The following is a 21741-nucleotide window of genomic DNA, read 5'->3' as shown; positions in this document are numbered from 1 at the left end:
GTATCTCATCTCACCACTTCTTCGTCTCAGCGTGAATGCTCACCACCTGTTTCTGTGCGTAAACCCAGACCGATGGCCTTTGACGTCTACAAGCACGAGCTATTCGGACGCGTTGACTTATTACCATCAGCCGCTCGAGCCGCTCGAAGAGATCATCTTCCGATCGAGTCCAGCACTTGCTAGGTATTCATTCGCGAACCCGACCGCAAGGATGTGGCCATAGCCGAGCTCGTATCGGACGTGAACACGCGATCTCGCGTCATAGGACGATAATCCAATAGCTTCTTGCTCCACTCAACCCTTCTCGAGCACTACGCATGGTAGGGAGACGTTTGTCCACTGACAGTCTCCGAGGTTCCTTAAGGCGCCGGCGCGGCCCTCACAGCCATTCCTTCATGGCCATCGCTCGCTGATTACTCATGATACGAGGCTTGGGTGTACGACGACTGCGATAGCTCCAGCCCGCTCGTTCATGGGAGAACCGTGGTGGCGCCGACCACAGCACACCCGTGCCCTCCGGAGTCCGGCATTCCCCTTCTCTAGCGCCGGCGTTCCGCATCCAACGCCCTTGCAAGCCGCCGCAGAGGCTGGCCTGTGATTCTTTGCGATACGGACATCGGAGTTGCTTAGATCGCTGACATACCCGTATCTCTCTTTGAAGATCGCAACTTCAGTTCAGGAGGGTCAGATCTAGTGTGGCGCCAGGATGTTTAGCTCTTTGCGAACAGGTACTGCTACACGCTGTGCAGCGCGGAAGTTTCGGCAAAGTGTCAGCGGTGGGCGCTGAGGCGTCAGCGCTGGTAACTGTGGCGAGAATGGAGCTTTGTGGTGCTTGACACGGCGGCTCCGCTATCGACGTGTGGCAACCAGGTTCATCTGACCGTAGGAGAAACGAGGTGAGCTACACAAATTCCCGACAAGCGCGAACGGCGTAACAGACCTCACTGGTGACTTCATGTCAAGTGGGTTGCGGCGAGTCAATGCGCCAGGGTCACTGCTTATTTTGAGCGAAAGGATGGGAGTTCGCCGCCGTTGCAGACTCTCACGAGAAGAAGTTCTTTCTCGAGATCGGCGCCGCGTGGAGTTACAGCGCTTCATTAATGATGTGCGGCTCCCCATTTTACGGCTTGTATCTCAAAACGGTTCGGAAGTCTGGGGGACGCTTCGGCGGTTCACCGGGGAGCTTGCTGAGCAGCTGAGGCACGGCATCCCGTATCGTTGTGGCAGACGCTGCTGCGTCTCAGAAGTCTCCCAAAACGTTACGGCAGTACGATAATTTCTACGCGTATGATGCTTTATGAAAGTTTCGCGCAAATTGATCTAGCGGCTCAGGAATGTCAGAAAGTCGGCGTATGGAAGAGAATACACCTTGTTTCATGACCATCCCATGACGAGGGCCACTGTGCATATAGCGGGAGTGTGAATGGCGTAGTGAACCAGCGTGCAATGGACGGCCTCGGCCAGAAGAGTACCCATCTTTCCTGCTGCCGTCAACATGGATGTCAGGTATGACGTGCAGGCTTGAAGTGCCTCACTTCGGCAACCTACGAGTCAGAACGACTTCGATGACCTGATGGACGACGTTCAACCATCGCTTCCGTCAGCAAGACCCATGCCCTTGGCGTGCCGTCAAGTTCAGAGCAACGGAACCCAGGGCTCGGGCGACTTTCGAGGCGGACAGTTCCTATCTCCGCGTAGGAGACATTGAAATGCCCACCCGCATTCGCCACGTTCTATACGGCAGTAGGTGCGATACTCTGCTGCACCACCATCATTCCGTGTTTCGAGAAGGAGAAGGCGAAAATGAAGAGAAGCCATTAGAATATTCCCGCAACCCCGGAGCACACGAGCTCACCATTCTTCGGACGCACTTTTCTGTTGCAATAAAGGTGCTGGCTAGGATAGCGCTGACGAATCACCGGAACTTCGACAGCGAAACGTAATGAATAGGTTATTCTACCCGAGTCTCTGCATACGGAGAAGTCCACATGACTTTCTTTCGAAAGTTGATCTCGCTCGAGACTCGAAGTGAAGACATAAAGCCTCTGTGTCATCTCAGCCTCAAAACGAGTGAAATAGTACACTGTGTGTGCATCGCGGTCAAAATGCCACCACTAGTGTGCCAGTGGCTCCATACCTCAATATCAGCGGGTCCCACGAGAACGGAGAAAACAAAGGGATGGCCAAATTCGAGAGGCTGCCTAGTGCACGGGTAATACCGATCATCAGTAGTGCAACGGAGGACATGACCGAGGGCTGGATACCCTATTGCAGCCCTAGTCGTGGTATGAGCATATGTAATGGCCCACGACTCCGCTGCCGCTCGGCACCAAAATTAAGGCAGCCACGGCAATGAATGGGTGGTCAGTAGACTCGTGGAAGCCTTCTTTGCCTTACAGAGGAAGAAGCCAGCACCACTTATCAGGTCACGCCAGAAAGCGGGAAGAGACAGTACTGGATAGCGAGGTGGTCAATGAATCGAGCGCCCTCGGATTCATATCCGAGCACTCACGTACAAGACATGTGTAGACGGCGAGCAGTTTCATGTTCTTGTAGGACATGGCAGGTGTGAGGGCTGCATTTCCGTTGCCTGACGATGAAGGTTCAACGAGCTTGGCCGAAGTTGATTACCCCACTCGGATCGATGGCCGACATTCAAAGACCGACTCAAGTTGGTGCCCGGCACGGAGACCAGCACGCCTTGTGCTGCAGCTTTGAGGTGAAGGACCAGATCTAAGCGTGTCCAATAGAGCATGCAATGGTACGTAAGTTATGTCCAGCTGGACACGGGAATTTGTAAGAACTGACTTGTGGGTTGGATCAGTGCCGCCAAATTCCCGGCGTCTCGTAGCCACGTGTCCTGATTGACCGCAAACGGCAACATAGTTGTCACATCGTACTGCACCTTCGTCTCTGGCAAGAGTTCACCGATTTGACATCAACGGCGATATCGGCACATGCTATAGAGTGGTTTACTCCTAAACCCTTGACGATGATGTCACAACTTCTACCGATTTGAGTTCAAGCCCAGCGCATGCCGGGGACTGCAAAACTTCTCATGATTCCTCTCTATATAGTCCTGCACGAGGCAGGCTCATGGTCAGGGCAGGGCGGACTCCCAGATTGCTCTAAAGTCTCATTCCCGCTTATATTGAATAGAGACGGCTAAGCCATCAAACAAGCTCTGTGCCTGGTGGTAAGCTTGCGGGGACGAGGCATGGTTCGCTATCATCCTCATCGATACATGCGTCAAGAACCACGGAGCTCACCCACCCCTGGCGGCATAGTAGAGCATACTTCGTTGCATATTCCAGCGATGTATCAAGACGTAATTTTAATGACTCATCATGAACTTTCGGTTCTCTTCACAGACTATATTGTTTCGTGCGTGTGAGGACCCAACGTCACTGACGGCAAACTCCGAGGTGATTACTGCACGAACAATGCGAAAACCATGATCAAAAACACAAATATACAGTAGAGGAATGGCTGTTGCGATCTTCGGCTTTCCTACGTAGGCCTGGTCCATGTCATCCCCCGTTGACCATGTATCCCCTGGTCGACGGCTCTCAAGTTCAACAAACGTTTGAATGTGTGCCCTGGGCGCCCTGGGATATAGGACCTCGTGCAGCCTTACTACTCAAGAGGACTTCCACTGAGGGCTAGGAGGCAATAGCCCTTGACTGATACATCGCGCGATTCAGAGACATGCAAGAGAAACAAGTCTCAGCCGACCATGTTCAAATGAAAACCTTAGGTACTGGGCCTTGCAGCGCTCTATACCTCCGATGATAGCCTGAGCATGCTGCAAGGACTGCGGTCGCCCTTAGCACGAACCAACCCGCTAATCTGCGCATATACCCATAGGCGAGCGAGAGCACAGACTCTCGTTGATCCTGCCTTTTGACGTCACGACATCGGCGGGCGCGCTCGTTACACAGGCACGGTTGAAATAGTTATTCGTTCGTGGGGTGTTTTGCGATATTCTTGGAAGACTTCCTTTCGGGGTTCAATGGGAGCGGTACACATACTACACAATCGTTAGCGCGAGTCTGAAGGGCTTACGAGCGCCCACGATAGCCGATATTGATTGTATTACATAATCCTAATAAACAAGCGAGCCGTCCTTGTTTCCCCCTGCCCACTCGCCACAACTTCGCATGCGTCCACTAAGCGTCGGTGGCGACCTCTGTGCTGATCAAGACTGAACGACTGGGACGCAAGCCCCGCTTCAATCCATATCAGAGGTCAGTAATGTCCTGGGCTGCTTTTACTCGAAGGAGACTTAATGCCACCCACTTGGACACACACTGGCAGACTTTGCTCCCGCGCACCCACACCAGATCCTCTGACTTCGGTCTGGGGACTCATGCCGGACCATTGTGCTCCAAGAAACTTCGAGTTTGAGCGTGAACAACCATGGGTACGCATCGCGTTGGCGTTTCAGGGCGCACTTGTCCAATTCGAACCTCACACACTGACGCTTGCGCAACGGCGTCCAGGGAGGCGGACCTATCATGAGAGACTCTGACAGACCTACGTCCTTTTTGGTCCGCGGCGCCATGCCTCGGCGTTCCGCACCCGAAACATCGGACGATGGCGCTGGTACTGTCCCCGAAGGGAAGAGAGTCGAGCCTCATGGCCTGGCCCCGCCACGCCTCAAACCCCCACCTCTGCGCCTGTACCGTGTGAAGCCACCCTCACGCTCGGAAACACCGCCTGATATCGATCCTGCTGATATCGTCGAGCTTTTCGGTGGGAAGTTCTGGGTGGTGGACGGCGACTACAAACCTCTCCCTGGTTCCGAGCCTCAAATGCCGCAGGTTTTGCAGCCTCTTCCTAAACGCCCCATGAAAGAGCCCATTCCAGGCTTGTCGAAACCTTCTCGTGGGCGTCATGTTCCCACCAGGGAGACGGCTGGCCCCGACAGGAAGCACCCTTGCCCGGTGAAGGGATGCGACAAGATGTTCACGAAGCGGGCGCATGTCAATCGCCATATCGCATCGCTACATTGTCACGAGAAGAGTACATATTCTCATTTTCTTCTGCTCTCGTTGAACGCAGTCGCTGATCTACCTTTACTCACTTGACAGGCTGGAGCTGCTACGCCCCATTCTGCGATAAGAACTTCACTCGTTACGACAACTACCTGCGTCATCAGGCGAAGCACTCGCACTACCAAGAAATCTTCCAGTGCGCACCAGATGACGAATACAAGGGAGTCCACCTCGAGAACCCGAACGTCGTCGACCCCGACTCGTTCAACATCAAGCCGTTCGCCGCCATCGCAATCCACCCCACCGCACTGAATCTCTGGCGGTTTCAGGAGACTCAGCGCCGAAATGGCGTGAACCTGCCTTGGGGCTCGGATTGCGACAAATACTTCGCCGCACATCCTGAGCAGATGGAGGCAGCGCTCCGGGGGGACCCGGAGTGGGAGTGGCGCATCCCCGAACCAGGCGAGGAGTTTAGGAGGAAAGACGGGCGCTCCTTGGTGGGCATGTTCAGGTTGGACATCAAGCCCCAGCAAATGGATTGAACATGTTCGTGCTGTATCGTCTTGCTATCGTTTGCGTCACATTTGTCCCTATCGTTTTTCATGCTTATCATCTAATCGCTGCCCTTTACATTGATTGCTTCCATAGTCGTGTCCTTGTTTTTCTGCTCTCTGCTTCATCGTATTGCTTTGGCTGTCACACCCACCATTCCCTAAACTGTTCCCTTGTCGCTTTGCGTATGCCCTTTCATTCACATACCACGCCACGTATTGCTTTCCATGTTGTGTAGTAAATTCCGCTGCTATCTTCGCACACCTCCCAATGTTCATGTACCTGTCCGCTCTCGATGAGTATCATCTGATAACAATCTCTCGCTTACGTTTCGTTGTATATCGATATGCACTGTATGCAAGAGCGGATCGTCCTCCCACAAGCCTTCTCTGGCATAACGTGGATCATCTTAGAGTATCCTGGCTTGATGTCTGCTGCGGGTACTGGAGTTTTTCGACTTCGCTAGCCACTTTCGGGCCCTTGATTTTCGTGACGTGTGGTTCTCGCATTATATCTTCAGAACCTTTTGTCGGGGAGCTCCCCGCCAGTCTCAGCGGTATAGCAAACATCTGATACTGTTCCTCATCCCCCTTGGAAGGCATATGACAGCCCTGATACAATGTTCGGATACTAGTGCAAGCGTACATGTGGCTTCGCGAGATACTACGTTGACCTCATAACCGACTGAGGCGTCATGCGGAGCGCCGCCCTCGTACCTCAACCGGTGTCCCCATGCGGGCCTCGCCGTCATGCTCGATCTGCGGCAAGGACTAGTATCGATCCTGCAGCCTTCGCGAGGGTGATGTACCCTAAGTGTTGGCTTGCAATTCCATCGCATTGCTCGGTATACCCCATCTGGATATGGTTTATTGGAAGCTAGGGCAGGCCTCGGAGTAGCAGCGATTGTCTTTCGTCGTAATACTGGAGCACCAAATGGCGAAATCAGGCGGTGTCTCTTCTGGAAGGAGACCATTCAAGAACCGTCATGTGTAAGTAGTGCTTCAAGCCTGAGTGAATGAACATTAGCGAGCTGAGCTATTCCAGATTACTGTCAGTTTGGTAGATTGATTGACGAGCGTGATTGTTGGAGAGCCAACTTACAGACAGTTTACCAATGGGAAAGAATAGAGCATGCACCACCTACATCAAGGGTAGTTGCTATCAGACAGCTTCACAGCCCACCTATCAACGAGATTTGTGTTTTCAGAGGCAGTGGTAGATAAGCGACAGGTGTACGCCATGCGTTGTGGCTGCGTGTGGCCGATGAAGCCGATCGCGAAGCCTAGTGGCAGGTCTCAGCGCCGCCAAGAGCCGTCGCAGATATCGTTCAAGATCTTCAACCACTGCGGGCGCTCCTTGTTTTTGAAATGGCCAAAAAGGCATGTGCTGTGTTCATCTTTCGTAGAGGTTCAGTACGACTCGTACTAGTCATACAGGCCGCAATTCAGCACTGTGACATCCCGGAGGATTCTCAAGCGAACAACCTGACAACCCTCCACAGCTACACAACCAGTCTGATTCGGAACGCGGCCCTGGACATGCGAATCATGAAACCACCGGACGAACCGCACGCATATGAGATGGGCAAGAGAGATACAATACAGTCGTGATTGTCGTGATGAAGCAGCGCCATGAAGTAAGGAGCCCTCAGGAAATACAAAAAGGCGCGACGTGCATCTGGTATCATCATAGCGTACAAAGTCATTACGTGCATTCAATAGCAACGTCCAATAGATGAATGATGCTGACCGATACCGGTAGTGGTTGAGGAAGTGGGAGCAAAGAATTGAAGGGTAGATGGGATGCAAGGGTCAATCGCTATATACCGGTATGCGGATGAAAAGAAAAACGCACAAAGGCAGTAGCATGCTGGCCTGGAGGCTCTGGACTCGGGAGTCATCTACCAGTACGAGCGTGCCGCAGCAGCGCCGACACGGACGATGAAACCTAAGGCCAAAAAGTCTACACGCGCGTTCCCTGCAGTGGACTCATCACAGCTCAGCGCGCACAAGGATAAGTCCCGACGCCACGCCTGCGCCTCTATCTGCGTCGGCAGTGTGGCCAACCCTCGCCCACCATTAGTGTCAGATGGGCTCAGCCTCGCCGCTCATCAGTCCTTGCCGCGCCCGAGCAGCTCATTCAGCCGCCCCGCAACCACACTGTGCCTGAGACGACTTGGCGACTCGTCCTGTTGATGCGCAATGCTGCCGCTCCTCCCGAGAACGAGGGAGAACCGATTGTTGCCTTTGCCCTCGATGTTCGGCCGAGCCGTAACGGGGCTCGTCTGCAGTGCGACGGCGGGCAGGGAGAACCGCTTGTGTCGTCGCGCGGTGTTCTCCTTGCGCGGCGTCGAGGGGAGGCTGCTCTCCGCGATGCTGGGGGCTTCGAGCTCTTGCTCTTCATCGTCTAACAGAGCTTCTTCGTCCTGCTCATTTAGCGGTCCATGCGTCTCGTCCATGGTGCTTCGCTCGCTGAACCGCGAGGCTCGAGGACTCGTTGTCGGAGACGCTTCCCGCTCCTGGAACTCCTCGAGGATCTGGACATAGCTCTTCGGTCGTGGTGCGGACCTTATCCTCATCGCAGCAACCGGCGAGCTATTCGGCAGCTCGTCCAGAGGGGACGACTCGTCTTCGATAGGCGAGAGCATGCGTTTCGGAGAGTCGAGGTCAATAGCCATGAGAGCCGATGGCGAGCTCGAAGTGACGTCGTTCAGCAGCAGAGAGGGCATGCTCTTCAGACCTGATAATGTAAAGTGTGAATGGACAGTGCCAGCAGTGACCGTGACCGACGGATCGGAGGGCTGCTCGAGGAGAGGGAATACTGTGTCGTAGCACGAGTCGCAGGCACGCGCGGACTTGCTGTCCTTCGCGCCTGACTCGACGATGTAGAACGTCTAGCGACGGAAGAATTCAGCGGCATGGACGAATTGAACAGCGGCTGCTCTCACCTTCCCAGAACAGCTGCCACAGACACATCTCCCGCACAGCCGACAGTGGTGTCTCCGCCGCCTCCAGCCGAACGTCCGACCGCATCGCATGCAGCTCTCCGTCTTCCCGTCAGGCACCCAGACGGCAGGGACGAAATGCTCGACCTTCCCTCGTTTCGGTCTTGACGAGTCGTCCGGAGCGTAGGGCAGCGCCTGCAACGTCCTCCGGAGGTGTTGTGTCGAGGACGAGGATGTCAGCGTCGAGTTGAGCTGCATGATGCTCAGCGAGACCAGGAGTGACGACTTTGCGTTTCGGATGGCCGTCACCCACTCGTCACGCTCCTCTTCATTCACTGGGGGTGACGGCGTGAGCATCGCACGTACATGTGACGTACTCTGAGGCAGCTCACCAGCATAGACCGCAAACGACTGCTGCGGGCTCAGCAACTCGAAACCCCGCTCTTGCGTATCCTCCGCTGCCGGCGTACTCACGACAACCTCAAGATCCACAAGCTCCACATGACCTTTATAGACCCATCTGTCATCCACGCCGCTGCTCGCCTGCCGCTTCTTCCTCGGGCTCCCGTTCAGCCTCACGTTCAGTAGAGACTGCCGCTTCCTCAATGCCTCCGGCTGCGGCTGGTCGTCGCCGCTCCTCATGCGCGTGCGGAGCAGGTCCGGGGTGCTGCTGGAAACGGACACAGATGTAGGGGACGCGGCGTAGGAGGACCACTTCTCGGAGAAGATATCCCCGTCGGCGCTCGCGAGCCAGATGAGGCAGTCTGAGAAGAGGAGGAACTCGCGCTCTTTGGGCGTGGAGCCCTCGAACTGGAGGAGGGGGGAGCGTTTGAGGAAGGTACGGCCGGGCGAGATGAGTTGAAAGGGGAGGTTGACAGTGTTGCGCTGGAGGGCGAGGAGGGACAGAGTTTGGGCGTGCGTATGTAATGAGGTGTTCAAGGACATGGTGACTGCCCGGCAATAATCATTAACCTACGCAATCAGAGAACGGAAAGTACTCACTCTTCGACACGAGTGTATGGACCGCGGTGAGCGACGCATACTCGGGGTCCTCGGCGTCGGTGCAACTGATCATGTCCTTCAGAAGGAGCAGATACCGTGGACACCGCTGTACAATGGTCAATAGCCAGTCCCTAAACTTGAGCTTCCCACATCGAGGATCAGCCTCCTGTGTCGCAATAAAGTGCGCGAAAGCTGCGTTGCTTCTCATCAACGCAGCATACGACGCGAGCGCGTCCGAAAAGCTGCTCACGAAAGGCGTGTAGAGCGAGAGGTATGGGAAGTGTGCGAGCAGGACAGGAGACAGGGGAGGAGGCGGCTCGCGCGCACGAACGGTTGCAGAGGTATTGAGGAAGGTGGTCAGAGACACGTAAAACGAGCGATGGAGATTCCAGATGTCGATGAAGTTGGAAAAGATGGACGTGAGTTCAGCACGATTGAGCAAGGGCTGCGGGGTATCTAGGGAAGCGATAATCGGGGTCAGGAAATGCTAATGAGAACCAGCAGAAGTACGTCAGCTAATCTTGACCCACACCACACATACCACAATATATGAGGCGAAGACATACCGAGTGAATGAGCTCGAGCCCGTCCAGATATGACTTCTCCGTCTCGTAGAACTCGGCGATCACCTTCCTGCGCTTCGCTTCCCTCTGCTCATCCACGACGCGCGACTCTCTCCGACGTATGGCTCTCCGGGATACGTCGAGAGATGATGGCCTGTGTTTCGGACCTTTGACCGCATTTCTGATCACCACGGGCGTTACAGGGACGGCTCCATGGTCCTCCTCGGGCAGGGAGTCGAAGGACGCAGTACTAACGATAGACTGTCGGTGCTGCAGATTCGGGGCAGAAGGGAGCGATATTCGACGAAAAGGAAGGTAGGTCGGTCGTTGGTAGTGGAGGTCCAGAGGCGTGCTGGAGTGGAGATCATGGCCGGAGGACGGAAAGGAGATCATGGCGGAAGAGGAGGAAGATACTACAATGGCGAGCCTTGGTTTGAGCATCTGAACGACGAAGAAGAGAACTGCACGTACGGAGGGCCATGGCTGGATGGAAGGTCTGGACGCGGAGACCGACGTCGGTCAGTAAAGAATACTCCAAGAGTCCAAGCAAGGGGAATCCCGCCGCCACCGTCGTCAGCCGCAGTGCGCTCACTCACCCAAATATGGAAACTGTCGTCGTTGTCCGTGAGAGCGTCAGGATTTTGGGCCTTGAAATCGGCTGTTTAACGTCGGCAGCCCCCAAGTCTTGCGAGCGAAAAGTGCGGACGGAGCTGCTTTACGAGCCAGAGGATGCGATCCTTTTGTACCGAGTCGCAATCATGCCTCGCGGCATTGCGCTAGGCAGCGTAGCGAGGCACCTCTGCGAGCGCAGCTCAAGCGCAACAGAGGGGCACACGGATCTCAGAGAAGCATGGACGATATTAAAGTAGGGTGGGCTGCGACAAGAATACGTTGTGTCTAAGATATGCATATCATACCACTAACTCGCCCTCCACAGCACTCCGCTCCAAGCCTAGTCTTTCCAGTATCCGATCGTACCTGTCCTCGTCCACACTTTTGAGATACCGAAGGATCTTCGCTCGCTTGTGGACAAGCTTCCGGAGGCTGCGTCGATTCGCAATATCCTTCTTACACCTGCCCAAGTGTTCCCAGAGTTTGCGGATCTGGTAGGTCACAAGGGCCGCTGCACAGGTAGGAAGATAGGTTGGCAGCGAAGGACGACGTCGCGACAGGAGATGCGAAGCGCACCTTGTACTTCTGGCCGTCCAGTATCTGTGGGGTTCTCTGGCTCTGAGAAGGCCGCGACGATCCGGCGACGGTTCTCGTACGCAATACCCCGCGCGTTCGCGTTCCGCAGGTCGACTAGCCGTGCAAACCACACACTCTTTCCCAGCTCTATGGTCTCCGCGATCTGGTAGTCGCTGGATAACGATTGTCCACTCGCATTGGGCCCCTTCACCTCGACCAGCCCCTGCACCGTCATCTTCGGCAGCGCGTCGAACAGCAGCTCCTTCTCCTTCTCCCCAATGCCGTAGTTGAAGAACGTCGTCTGATGAAACGCGTGCGACTTGGGGTCTACAGATGCCTTGGGCACGTTGCGGATGTCCTCCTCCGTGATGAGCACCTGTGCGAGGTCCGAGTTCTGCCACTTGGCTTCGTGCCCGGCTTTGTGCCCAAGGACGACGTGGGGCCGGTTTTGTTGCGCCTGGCGCTCAAGCTCCTCGCGCCGCTGGACGTTCGCTTTGAGTGTTCGCTGGGACCTGCGCGTCCGTGTTGAGACGGCTTGGAGAACGGCAGAGGTGTGGAGGGAGCCAGCGCGTGCCGAACTCGACGAAGCGAGTGTTCGCGAACCTGGGCGGACTCCTGTGAGACGGACTCCACACAAACACGCTGTGGGTGCATGCAAGACTCACACTGCGCCAATTGTGCCCCCAGCATCGTGCACGCCGTCGAGCCGAGAAGAGAGGAGGTGACCAGCTGGAGTCCGAGTTTGTGAGCGCGTGCCGCAAGAGCGCCCGTTTGGCACTGAGCCGCGGCCGTGAGAACCTCGCTTGAGCCACGTGGGCGAGAGTATATAGCCAGCGCCGTTGAGCAGTTTTCTCTTCTTTTCTTCAAGAGAGATATGCCACGCTGCTCGACGTAGCTCGCTCGACCGTTGGTGACAGTGCCAGTGACTCTTCGAGTCCTGTCCTCTCGAGATCATGGCTTTGCCTAAGCAGGTTAGGAAGTGTCGTAGCTCAGTTTTCCATGTTGCGGCATGTCGACATATCCCTGTGACATCCTATCTCCCCTTGTATTCGTCTTGGTGGCAATAAAATCACGTTGTTCTCTATGGTGGCGGAATTTTGCTCATTGGGAACCAAACGTTTCGACGTTGCATTCCGTCGAGCTATCTGAAACGATGCCTGGAATACGTGGAAACCTTCTGACAACTGGTGTTGGACCACTCAGTACTCCAGGCATGAATATCTCGATGACGGAAACCTGGCACGCATGCCTACTACCCTACTACCCTTCGGCCTCCCAGACATTCGGTACCTGAAAACCTGTGCGTAGTGTGTAGCCTGGTGGTCGGCACCTTGTGGTGCTAAGACGGTGAAACCAGTAACTCGCAAGGCTGACCAGTCCCGCAATTGTTGGACCGAGGGCGAACCGCCAGAGGAATTACTCATGCACACGCAAACGTCGACATACATGTTCCCACCTGTCTACGTCGGACCACATGTCTCTGCGCCCAAGTTTCCAGGAACGATAGCTCGTGTTAACTGGAGTGAGATAACTTGAGGCCGTATGTCAACTGAGAGTGCGGTCCCAAAATTGATGCATTTGTAGATTCGACCCGGATCTGAACGGCATGCAGCGAGACGGTTGGGGATTCAGATACTACGAAGTTTCACAGCTCAAGGGAAGCTTCGGAGTTCTTACAAGCTTGACAGGGTATATCTTGTCGCATCTGATCTGGCCATGAGCCCGAGTCAAGGAGAGAAGAGCATCGCACTCTGAGTGAGCAGGAACCAGAGTGGATGACGGGCCGGTGGGCCGGGTCCCAAATCTGGGTGTCTAGCGGAGCACGTGGTAAGGCCTGTCTACCAAAAATCGTGCGAGCGCTTGGTGTACTAGCCCATACTGAACGTCCTCGACGCCCTCGACGACCATGGCGCCCCCAAAGAAAAGCCCGTCTTCCTCCAAAACTCGCTCTTCTGCGTCGCAGCCGTACATCAAGAAGGTCAAAGGCGAGAACTTCTACCACGATGCAAAAACCGCAAACCGGCTCAAGATGCTCAAGGGCGGCAAGGCCGTCCGCGACAAGGACGGTAGGATCATCCAGGCAGCCGCGTTCCAGAAGGGAGAAGACGAGACGAAACCGGGAAGGGTACAGCCTGATAGACGGTGGTTTGGTACGCCCTACCCTAGACAGACAGCGTTTGCCAGAAACTCACGCTTTTTCTAGGGAACACCAGGGTGATTTCTCAGACCGCCTTGGATCACTTCCGGACAAGTCTTGCTGGGAAGAAGGATGACCCCTATTCCGTGCTGTTGCGTCGCAACAAGTTGCCAATGGCTCTCCTAGACGATGCTGCTAACCCGAACATACGCAAGGTACGTTGTGCTGCTCCACTATCTATGGTAGGTTTAAACCAATCGGTTCCTAGCGTTCGCATATCCTTGAGACGGAGGCCTTCAAGGACACGTTCGGTCCCAAGGCCCAACGCAAGAAGCCGCGTCTGGATGTGGGCACATTTGAAGAGCTCAGCAAAGCAAGCGAAGCGGCTGTAGAGGAACGAGAGAACGCGACGCAAGGGGAAGACGGACTTGCGGCATCAACGTCCGGCGGAGACGATTTCCAGACGCACGCGGATATCATTGAGCCCATCTATGCGAAGGGAACGTCGCGCCGCATCTACGGCGAGCTCTACAAAGTCATCGATTCCTCCGACGTAATCATTCATGTCATCGATGCTCGCGACCCGATGGGAACGCTTTGTGAGTCCGTCTTGGAGTTTGTCCGGAAGGAGAAGGCGCACAAGCAAGTCGTCCTTGTCATCAATAAGTGCGACTTGGTGCCAAACTGGGTCACGGTACGCTCCACTTCCACTGTTTCGTCTATGGCATGTCCTGACAGATCCTCCTGTTATGCAGGCCCGCTACATCCAACAGCTCACCCCCCGTTACCCCACACTCGCCTTCCATGCCTCGCCCAACCACTCATTCGGCAAAGGTTCACTCATCCAGCTCCTTCGCCAGTTCTCCCAGCTGCACTCCGACAAGAAGCAGATCTCCGTCGGCTTCATCGGCTACCCCAACGTTGGCAAGTCTTCCGTCATCAATACCCTCAAAGCCGGCAAAGTGTGCAACGTCGCCCCCGTCCCCGGCGAGACCAAGGTCTGGCAGTACATCACGCTCACCAAACGCATATACCTCATCGACTGCCCCGGAATTGTCCCGACGTCTGCTAAAGACTCCCAGACTTCCACGGTGCTCAAGGGCGTCGTACGCGTAGAGGCACTCGCCACCCCCTCGGAGCACATCCCGACGCTCATGGAGCGCGTGAAACCCATCTACCTCTCGCGCACATATGGCGTGCCACTCCCCGACCCCGACAATCCCTCTGAGGGCTGGGACCCCGAGGCGTTCCTCGACAAGCTCGCGCGCATGAAGGGCCGCCTCCTCAAGGGCGGCGAGCCGGACCGTGAGGCCGTCGCGAAGATCCTGCTAAGCGACTGGGTGCGCGGCCGGATCCCGTTCTTCGTCCCGCCTCCGGACCGCACGGAGGAGCTTAATAAGGCAGAGGCGAAAAAGGCGCGAATTGCTGGGAAGGACGCGAAGGGCAAGGGCAAGGCCGCTGCCGTCGAGGAGCCTGAGCGGCAGCTGCACGTCAGCCAGCACTTGGGTTCGATCATGCAGAAGAACTCGTTTGTCGGTGACGATGTCCGCCCTCTCGAAGAAGACGGGTCGGAAGAGGACACAGGAGAAGAGATTGAAGAGAGCGAGGACGACGACGAGGAGAAGGAGAAGGAGGAAGAGGAGGAAGAGAACCTTGGCTGGAACGACGTGTTCAAGGGCGATCAGGTGCCTGAGGACGCGGAGCAGAGCTATCAGGAAGAGCTCTCTGCGCTCTCTGGCAAATCCAGCGATGATGAAGCCGTCGCGTCGGATGAGTCAGAAGAGGAGCCTTCAAAGGCGCAGAAAGAGCCCCGTTTGAGAACGAACAAGGTACATGTCGCCAGTAGATCATTCGTATCTTATGCACTCACCTGTGCGCATTGTCCAGAAAAAGGCGACAAATTTCTACACAAATGCGAATGTGAAGAACAAGAACCGCCACAAAGCGGCGATCCTGAAGTCGTTGCAGAGCGGCAACAAGAGCGGTGGAAGGCGGAGACGATAGACGAATTTGTATACCTACGTGTGTATTCCTGGCATTGACGCTATGGTGATATAGTCTGGACGAAAGAAATGTGGTGCGAGCTCCCATCAGTTTTGTCCTTATGTTCGCCTGTATAAGCACGACAGGAAGTTCACCGGATTAAGGCTATGCGGTACATTGACTCGAGCAGAGATCCTAGCAACGCGATTCCAACACTCAACTGGCGTGCGGTACGCTATACCGAGAACTACACGTGCATGGGGAAGGTACTTCATGCATCTTGAAATGAACGTGCAAACGAAAGGAGTGTGTAGATTCCATACGAGATACACAAACGAATGAGTACTATAGTGTCCCAAAGGAAGCTGGGGGGTCCATGGTCACGAAGCACACGGGTTTACGAGTGTTGGGGAGTAAAGGCCAATTCGTAGTGCGGAAGGTCATCTGTGGGAGCTAAACTCCAGACCTTAAATATCGGGCAGAGAGCGACGCTTGGAGATGCCGCTGGGATAGGTAGCTGTGTAAGTCGGGCAAAGGTTCTCCCATGCGGCTGCACAGTACGCGGTCAGTATGAACGGCAGACTGAAACGGGGGAAACCTACTGCTCGGCGTAGTCGTGTTGGCAACATCCGGGGTATCCTCAGCCAGGACGATCGCAAAGCCAGCCTCGAGATGGAAGTCGATGTGGCAGTGGAGGAACCAGGGGCCCGGGTTGTCCGTGTTGAAGCGAATGGTGACGTTGTCTCCGTTTGCGCCAGTGCTAACTACATCACGCTGGACCGGGTTGTCATAGTTGTAGGTAGAACTCCCGGCAGATCGCACAACCCAGAATTTGTGCTGAAGTGCGTTATGAGTCCAAAATGTCAGAGAGCCATTAGAGGATGAATGTACTTACCCCATGCAAGTGGAAGGGATGCGGTCCCCCCGGTGTCGCAGTCGTATTCAAGGGGAAAGAGATCTGGATCGTCGAGTTGGAGGGCAGAGAGTAGACGCTCCCATTTGGCAGGAGCTTTGAGGCGGAGGTGGTCCCAGAGAGGATCTGCAGAAGGACGGGAGTGGAGGGAGGAACGAATGGAACACCATCGATGAAGAATTCTGTGCCGTTCTGTAGTCACAAGCGTGTTAGCACCATAAACGTATGCCAGGAAAGGCGCTTACAAAAGAGAAGTCCAGATTCAGGGCGAGGTCAACTCCATCGACCTCAGCGGTACCAGGAGCGGACAAGTCCTGCAGAGGAATGAGATCGGTCTCATTGAGCGCGAGGACAGAAGTCGTCTGGTTAGTAGAAGGTTCGATCTTGGCAGCACCCGTGTAGCGGAGAATGGCGGAGTTCACGCCGCCGTCGAAAGTCGTGGTACCAATGTTGGGCTGAGCACGAATCCAGTAATTGTGTACGTCTTGGTCAGCTGTAAGCTATATCGGAGACTGAGTATCTTCGTTTGCCTCCTTCAATACGGAGACTTACTACAAAGGAGTATCGCTGCCCAGCAAAGATTTGGATCGAGTCAACAACTAGAGGCCGGTGATTAACGCCGTCAACCTCGATGATCGACATGTTGTGACTGTCAATGGAGAAAGTGAAGTTCGGGTCGCAGGAAATGGAAACAAGACGGAAACGGTAGCGGCTTCCTTGAGTAACATTGACCACTGCAAGCTCCGAAGAGTTTCCACCGGCAAAGCGGCCCAGGCCATTGATGAGGACGGAATCGGGGCCGGTACTGAATCATAAGTCAGTAAGATTTCCAACCGTGTATCTGAGGCGTACGCTCACGGAAAGCGGGGCCCAAGACGAGCCGCAGTGTGATACCAGTCCGCAAGCGTGATGATGGTGGTCTCATTGTCGTAGTCATAGAGGTTCGAATGCGGGTCGTTGGGGTCGTAGACAACCAAGGGTCCACGGAGACCATCACAGTATTGGGTGGACAGATGACTATGGTACCAGAAGGTGCCGGCCTGGCCCGTAGCCGTAAAGTCATAGAGGAAGGAGTTGCCTTTCGAGATCGGGCATTGGTTCACCATAGCCGGTCCGTCGGCCCAGTTGGTGCCCATCTGGAAGAGCCCATGCCAGTGCTGCAGGTTAAGAAGGTCAGGATCAAGCTTCAGCTTTAAGACGCGTGATATGTACGATAGAAGTTGCGGTGAGCATGGTGGTATTCTCTAAGCTATCGATGACATCGAGTTGGAAGTTATCTCCCTGCATTTTACTTAAGTATCGACGTTAACAGCCTCACACATTGTAGACATACCATATTACCGGAGACGAGGGGACCAGGGAACTGGCCATTCACCACGACAGCCGCACGAGTGAAACCATCGGGGGAGATGTCCGCGTTGGAAATATTGAGGTTTCCTTTAGGACCGACGGCACCAGCCACAAAACGCGCGTAGAGAAGGCCCAGCGCGGCGAGGGACCACACAGATCGAGAGAGCCCCATAGTGCTTGATGGAAGAGAGAATGCGGCGAGGACTTGTTTCAAGGCAGCGAGGAAGGAAGGAGAAACCGACGAACTGCAGTCCGCCTGAAAATGGAGGGTGGGTTGGAGGGCTTATATCTTGTCAGCCCGAAGCCGCGCAGGAACAAGGATGAGTTCTCCACGCCAGCGCAATCCCAAGGGAACCCCGCCGCATTCTAGCCAAGCGCAACCGAAGAGGCGAAGCCGCCGTTGCGCGCAGAAATGCCGCGAGTGTCGGCTACTCGCTGCGCTCAAATACCGCCGGCACACGATGCGTCGGGCAGACATCTGCCGTCAACGTGCACATTTAGAGCTAAACTGTACCTCGTCGTCATTGCCATCATCTCCGTCTCAAGTCGCGAATGGCTGTATGAACAAACCTAATCTATGCTGCGAATCGCTCGCCGCGTCAGTTCGAGCTATCTGCCTGAATGGTAAAGGTCACTTACGCCATACGATTATGCACGAAACGAAGGTTGCGTGGTTGTTTGTGAAAGCCGGGGGTCGCATCAGGGCGACTGTCGGACGATGTTGAACGGTTCTCGTAATTTACGACACCTAAGAAGAGTGAGTGCAGCGTATGGTTATAGTCGCAGTGATAGGCGTGCGTTTTGCTCCAACCGATACGGACTGCCAAGGACTGGTAGGGAAGCCTCCACCACGGAAGGCTCGTCCGGTGGGTAGAGAGCCTGAGAAGCTGCTGTAGCCCGGCTCCCTGCTACATTCACACCCTGCGCGCGCAGTGGGAAATACAGCGATGGTTAGACTTTGCTCTGTTACAAAGGAACGCTAACTGCCAAGACGAGGTGACAGTCAGCCAAAGTTGCAGCCGTGCAGATAACCGCTCACCTCAGTATCGCCGCCACCTGCTTGCCCTCCAGTGTCAATTTGATATCCCTGATCTCACCGGAAAATCCGCTTCCTCCGATGTTGTGTGACGGCGCAGCGAATGACATGTTGCCCAGCGCCATATAGTCACCCCAGATGTCCATAAGCGTATACCAGTATCGTGGGTTGGTCTCGTCCCCGTCGATGACCGCGTATGTATATTCGCGCGTCGCGCGAATGGACACAGACGTGTACTTGTCTGTTGGCAGTACGTAGCCGAGCGCATATAGCTGACCGGTAGCCTCGAACGTGAGGTTAGCCACGTGAAGCTTGGAATCGATACCAGAGAAAAGAAGTCCTGTATCAGGCGACCTCGGGTCCGGCTTGACGCTGAAGGAGAGGGTATATGGCGGACCGACGGAAGTGATCTCCGTGCTGAGAGTGCTGTAGGTCCCGGGGAACTCATATACGACATTTCCGTACTTCGGCTTGACCACTCTGTTAAGGTTCTGCCCAGGGGCTGCTGCAGTCAGCGCGGGGTATACAGTGTCGAACTGGTCACGGGTGAGGGCAGTCGCACGGACATCGCTCCCCGCCCACGCCTTCTCGCTGAACAGGGCAACGCTCTTCGCGAGCTGGTAGTAGATCTCGAGCGCGGTCGTCGCGTTATTGCCCCAGTCATTCCAGAGCGCGAAGATCGCACCGCGAAGGTTCGGAGCGTCTGGAGTGGTGTTGTTCGTCGGGTCCGTAGCCGAGAAGATGTTCGGCGCCCAGCCCTTCCCGCCTGGGGCTCCAGACCAGAGCAGATCCTCACTGAGCTGCTGTGGAAATTGGTTGTCCTCGGATGTCTTTCCGTCTAAGTACAGAAAAGTCTGCTCCGAGTTGATGACACGATAACCCTGCGAGAGGAGCTGGACAGGGATGTCGTCGCCGGGAAAGTCCCAGTGCTGGATCGTAATGTTCTCTGAGACCGACATCGCCGTGCTAGGCTCGTTCGTACCCCAGATGCGGATGGACTTGTTGAACTGCGCGCCAATGTAGGTCGACATTTCGTTCACGAAAGAGATGTAGTCGTTGGCGAGGGAGGCATCGTACTCGTCAGCGCCAATAGACACCTCAGCTGCAGAGAACCAGGGCAGGAACTCGTCCCAGATAGACTTAATAGTCGGGATTGTTTCGGGATACGATAGGTTGAGATGGTCGGGTTGGCCAGACTCCATGAGCTCCGGTTTCCATTGGGTTATGACAAGGGAATGACCTGGCGTGTCAACCTCTGGTATGATGGTGACGCCGTGACTAGCGCACGTCTGCTGCAGATCAAGGAACTCCTGCTTCGTCCAGCTCTCGTTCTTCCTAGGCACAAGGCCATCAAGAGCGGAACCCGCAGGAGGTTGAAACCTGAACGCCGCGTAGAGTTTCTCCCATCCTTCGTTGCCCTCGCCGTATAGGAAAGCTGGATTCCAGAGGTTATCAGAGGCGTGGAGATGCAACTCGTTGAGCTTGAAGAAAGACGCATATATGCAGAGGTCACCTGCGAGATGCACTTGGATTGAGCGACATTGAAACCCGGACAAAGAAGAGACTCATACCCAGGAAGGATGCCTCGAACCAGTGTCTGCCAGCATCCAACATGAAGCCACGTACTTCCCACCCAGGAGAGTCAACACCCTGGCCCGCAGGGAAAGACACGGTCTTTGCGCCCTGGGCGAGATCGACCGCAGCCTGTTGCAGAAAGGTCCGGGTGCCCCACCAAACACCGATGGGCGCGAGAGCAGTGATCCGGTACGTATCAGGGGTGACCTCGAACTGGTATCCCTCGTCGGTAGGCTGTCCGTTATAGAGGGTGAACTGAGCAGATGAGTTGATGGTTAGATAGATCGTGGGGATGTCCGATGTGGGATCAGGATCGAGTGGCGACAGCGAGATGGTCGTGTTAGTCACATAGGGTATTGCTTCCTCCAGGTCCGTTTGGAAGACCTTCGCGAAATCGAGGAGCGATGGGCTTCCGTGACTTGCATATTCGTTGTCTACGACAATGTGGACGATGGGGGGAAGCTCGAATACGCCGTTCGATGGGACGAAAGATTCAACAGACGGTATCTGCGGACTGATTGCGTCGCCGCCAACACATAACGCGGGGATCGACAGGAGGATAAGGGCCTTGCTCACTCGCAGAAATATGCCTCCAGTTATTGCCATGATGACAGGCAATCGTTTCTACAGCGTGTATACGTCGGGTGTCAGCTACACAGCCAAGCTTCGCGTTTGAACGAACTTACTGCTATGACCGAATCGATGTCAAGAAGCGATCGGGCGTAAGCCGGAGTCGACGTTGGAGCATGGTATATGTATATGAACTCGGACAACGTCTTGAAGAAGCTCAGCTGTTATCGGGAACCACATAACGCCGACTGAAGCACGATATCGAAGAAGAGCCATGTGATGCTCTCGTACGCGTGCGGTTGCCGAGCGGACGTAACTGTAAACTTTCGATGAACAACCGCACGCACGGCAGGCACGGGCCAAATTCTTGTGCGAAGAAAGGCGAGAGAAACTTCGGGACAGTCTTTATTAACTTCGTCGGGAAAACTACGGGCCTGTTCGGCAAAGAGTTGGAGTTACGAGTCACCGGCATTTTGTCACGTGGCGGCATTTCCGAGGATTTCTGCGCGAGTTAGAGTTACAGGGGCGGAGTACCCGTGAAGTCCGGAGGAGACAAGCGCCCTGAACTCGTACATGTATCTAGTATACCAATAGCTATGGCTTATCAGATGGGCTCTGCTTCATCCCTGCTTCACCATGGTCCACACAAGAGCAGCTGTCTAAATTCACCAAGCTATCCATCAGGCTCAAATAGAGCGCCGAAGACAGGCTATTATAGCAGTAACTGTCATTGTTTTGACTGGGCGGGCCTTGGTAGTAGCCTGCCCTAATCCCTCAAGTAGGATGGTCTCGGATGTCTGATCACAATCTACGCCGGTCATGGTAGCCATCCCAATACTCTATAGAGAGAGAATCAAGCAGGCTGCCAAAAGGGTAGAGCCTCGAGATAATTTATGACCTGAGCTGATAACAACCGCCGGAGTTACTGGGA

General features: G+C 55.0%; 6 protein-coding genes across 6 annotated transcripts; 2 read left to right on the top strand and 4 right to left on the bottom strand.

The window, feature by feature from the left end:
- Nucleotides 1-4814: 4814 nt before the first annotated feature.
- On the top strand, nucleotides 4815-5539 carry DICSQDRAFT_47426 (uncharacterized protein; the record flags this gene model as incomplete). Its single annotated transcript, XM_007359834.1, has 2 exons — nucleotides 4815-5025; nucleotides 5094-5539. 2 exons carry the CDS (start codon nucleotides 4815-4817, stop codon nucleotides 5537-5539), a joined length of 657 nt encoding a protein of 218 aa, XP_007359896.1.
- A 1550-nt stretch (nucleotides 5540-7089) lies between these two features.
- Nucleotides 7090-10451, bottom strand: DICSQDRAFT_77054 (uncharacterized protein; the record flags this gene model as incomplete). Its single annotated transcript, XM_007360705.1, has 5 exons — nucleotides 7090-8442; nucleotides 8497-8828; nucleotides 8886-9443; nucleotides 9496-9982; nucleotides 10062-10451. The coding sequence occupies 5 exons, from the start codon at nucleotides 10449-10451 to the stop codon at nucleotides 7660-7662; spliced, it is 2550 nt and encodes an 849-aa protein (XP_007360767.1). The 3' UTR covers nucleotides 7090-7659.
- Nucleotides 10452-10917: 466 nt separating this feature from the next.
- On the bottom strand, nucleotides 10918-11978 carry DICSQDRAFT_96747 (S15/NS1 RNA-binding domain-containing protein). Its single transcript, XM_007360704.1, has 3 exons — nucleotides 11912-11978; nucleotides 11247-11849; nucleotides 10918-11181 (listed from the first exon to the last, which is right to left on the bottom strand). The coding sequence occupies exons 1-3, from the start codon at nucleotides 11934-11936 to the stop codon at nucleotides 10970-10972; spliced, it is 840 nt and encodes a 279-aa protein (XP_007360766.1). The 5' UTR covers nucleotides 11937-11978; the 3' UTR covers nucleotides 10918-10969.
- A 1174-nt stretch (nucleotides 11979-13152) lies between these two features.
- DICSQDRAFT_77049 (NGP1NT-domain-containing protein) lies at nucleotides 13153-15445 on the top strand (the record flags this gene model as incomplete). Its single annotated transcript, XM_007360703.1, has 5 exons — nucleotides 13153-13396; nucleotides 13450-13598; nucleotides 13652-14077; nucleotides 14139-15212; nucleotides 15271-15445. The coding sequence occupies 5 exons, from the start codon at nucleotides 13153-13155 to the stop codon at nucleotides 15385-15387; spliced, it is 2010 nt and encodes a 669-aa protein (XP_007360765.1). The 3' UTR covers nucleotides 15388-15445.
- Nucleotides 15446-15833: 388 nt separating this feature from the next.
- On the bottom strand, nucleotides 15834-17801 carry Dslcc1 (laccase 2; the record flags this gene model as incomplete). The annotated part of the gene is made up of 8 exons (XM_007360702.1): nucleotides 15834-15916; nucleotides 15969-16203; nucleotides 16262-16471; nucleotides 16525-16779; nucleotides 16832-17084; nucleotides 17138-17436; nucleotides 17492-17560; nucleotides 17613-17801. 8 exons carry the CDS (start codon nucleotides 17799-17801, stop codon nucleotides 15834-15836), a joined length of 1593 nt encoding a protein of 530 aa, XP_007360764.1.
- An 863-nt stretch (nucleotides 17802-18664) lies between these two features.
- DICSQDRAFT_46138 (glycoside hydrolase) lies at nucleotides 18665-20846 on the bottom strand (the record flags this gene model as incomplete). The annotated part of the gene is made up of 2 exons (XM_007359756.1): nucleotides 18665-20178; nucleotides 20237-20846. 2 exons carry the CDS (start codon nucleotides 20844-20846, stop codon nucleotides 18665-18667), a joined length of 2124 nt encoding a protein of 707 aa, XP_007359818.1.
- Between the last annotated feature and the right edge of the window lie 895 nt (nucleotides 20847-21741).

This window comes from Dichomitus squalens (genome assembly GCF_000275845.1).
Source record: "Dichomitus squalens LYAD-421 SS1 unplaced genomic scaffold DICSQscaffold_1, whole genome shotgun sequence".
NCBI lineage: Eukaryota > Fungi > Basidiomycota > Agaricomycetes > Polyporales > Polyporaceae > Dichomitus > Dichomitus squalens.
Note: the sequence above shows the minus strand (reverse complement) of the source record. Positions and strands in the feature narration are given on the sequence as shown.

Bases quoted from the DNA above. Each gene is read 5' to 3' on its own strand.
- DICSQDRAFT_96747 (XM_007360704.1), bottom strand. From the start codon at position 11,936: ATGCTGGGGGCACAATTGGCGCAGT. The intron at 11,850-11,911 runs GTGAGTCTTGCA...GAGTCCGCCCAG, and splicing joins GGGGGCACAATTGGCGCAGT to GTTCGCGAACACTCGCTTCG. The intron at 11,182-11,246 runs GTGCGCTTCGCA...CTACCTGTGCAG, and splicing joins TGGACGGCCAGAAGTACAAG to CGGCCCTTGTGACCTACCAG.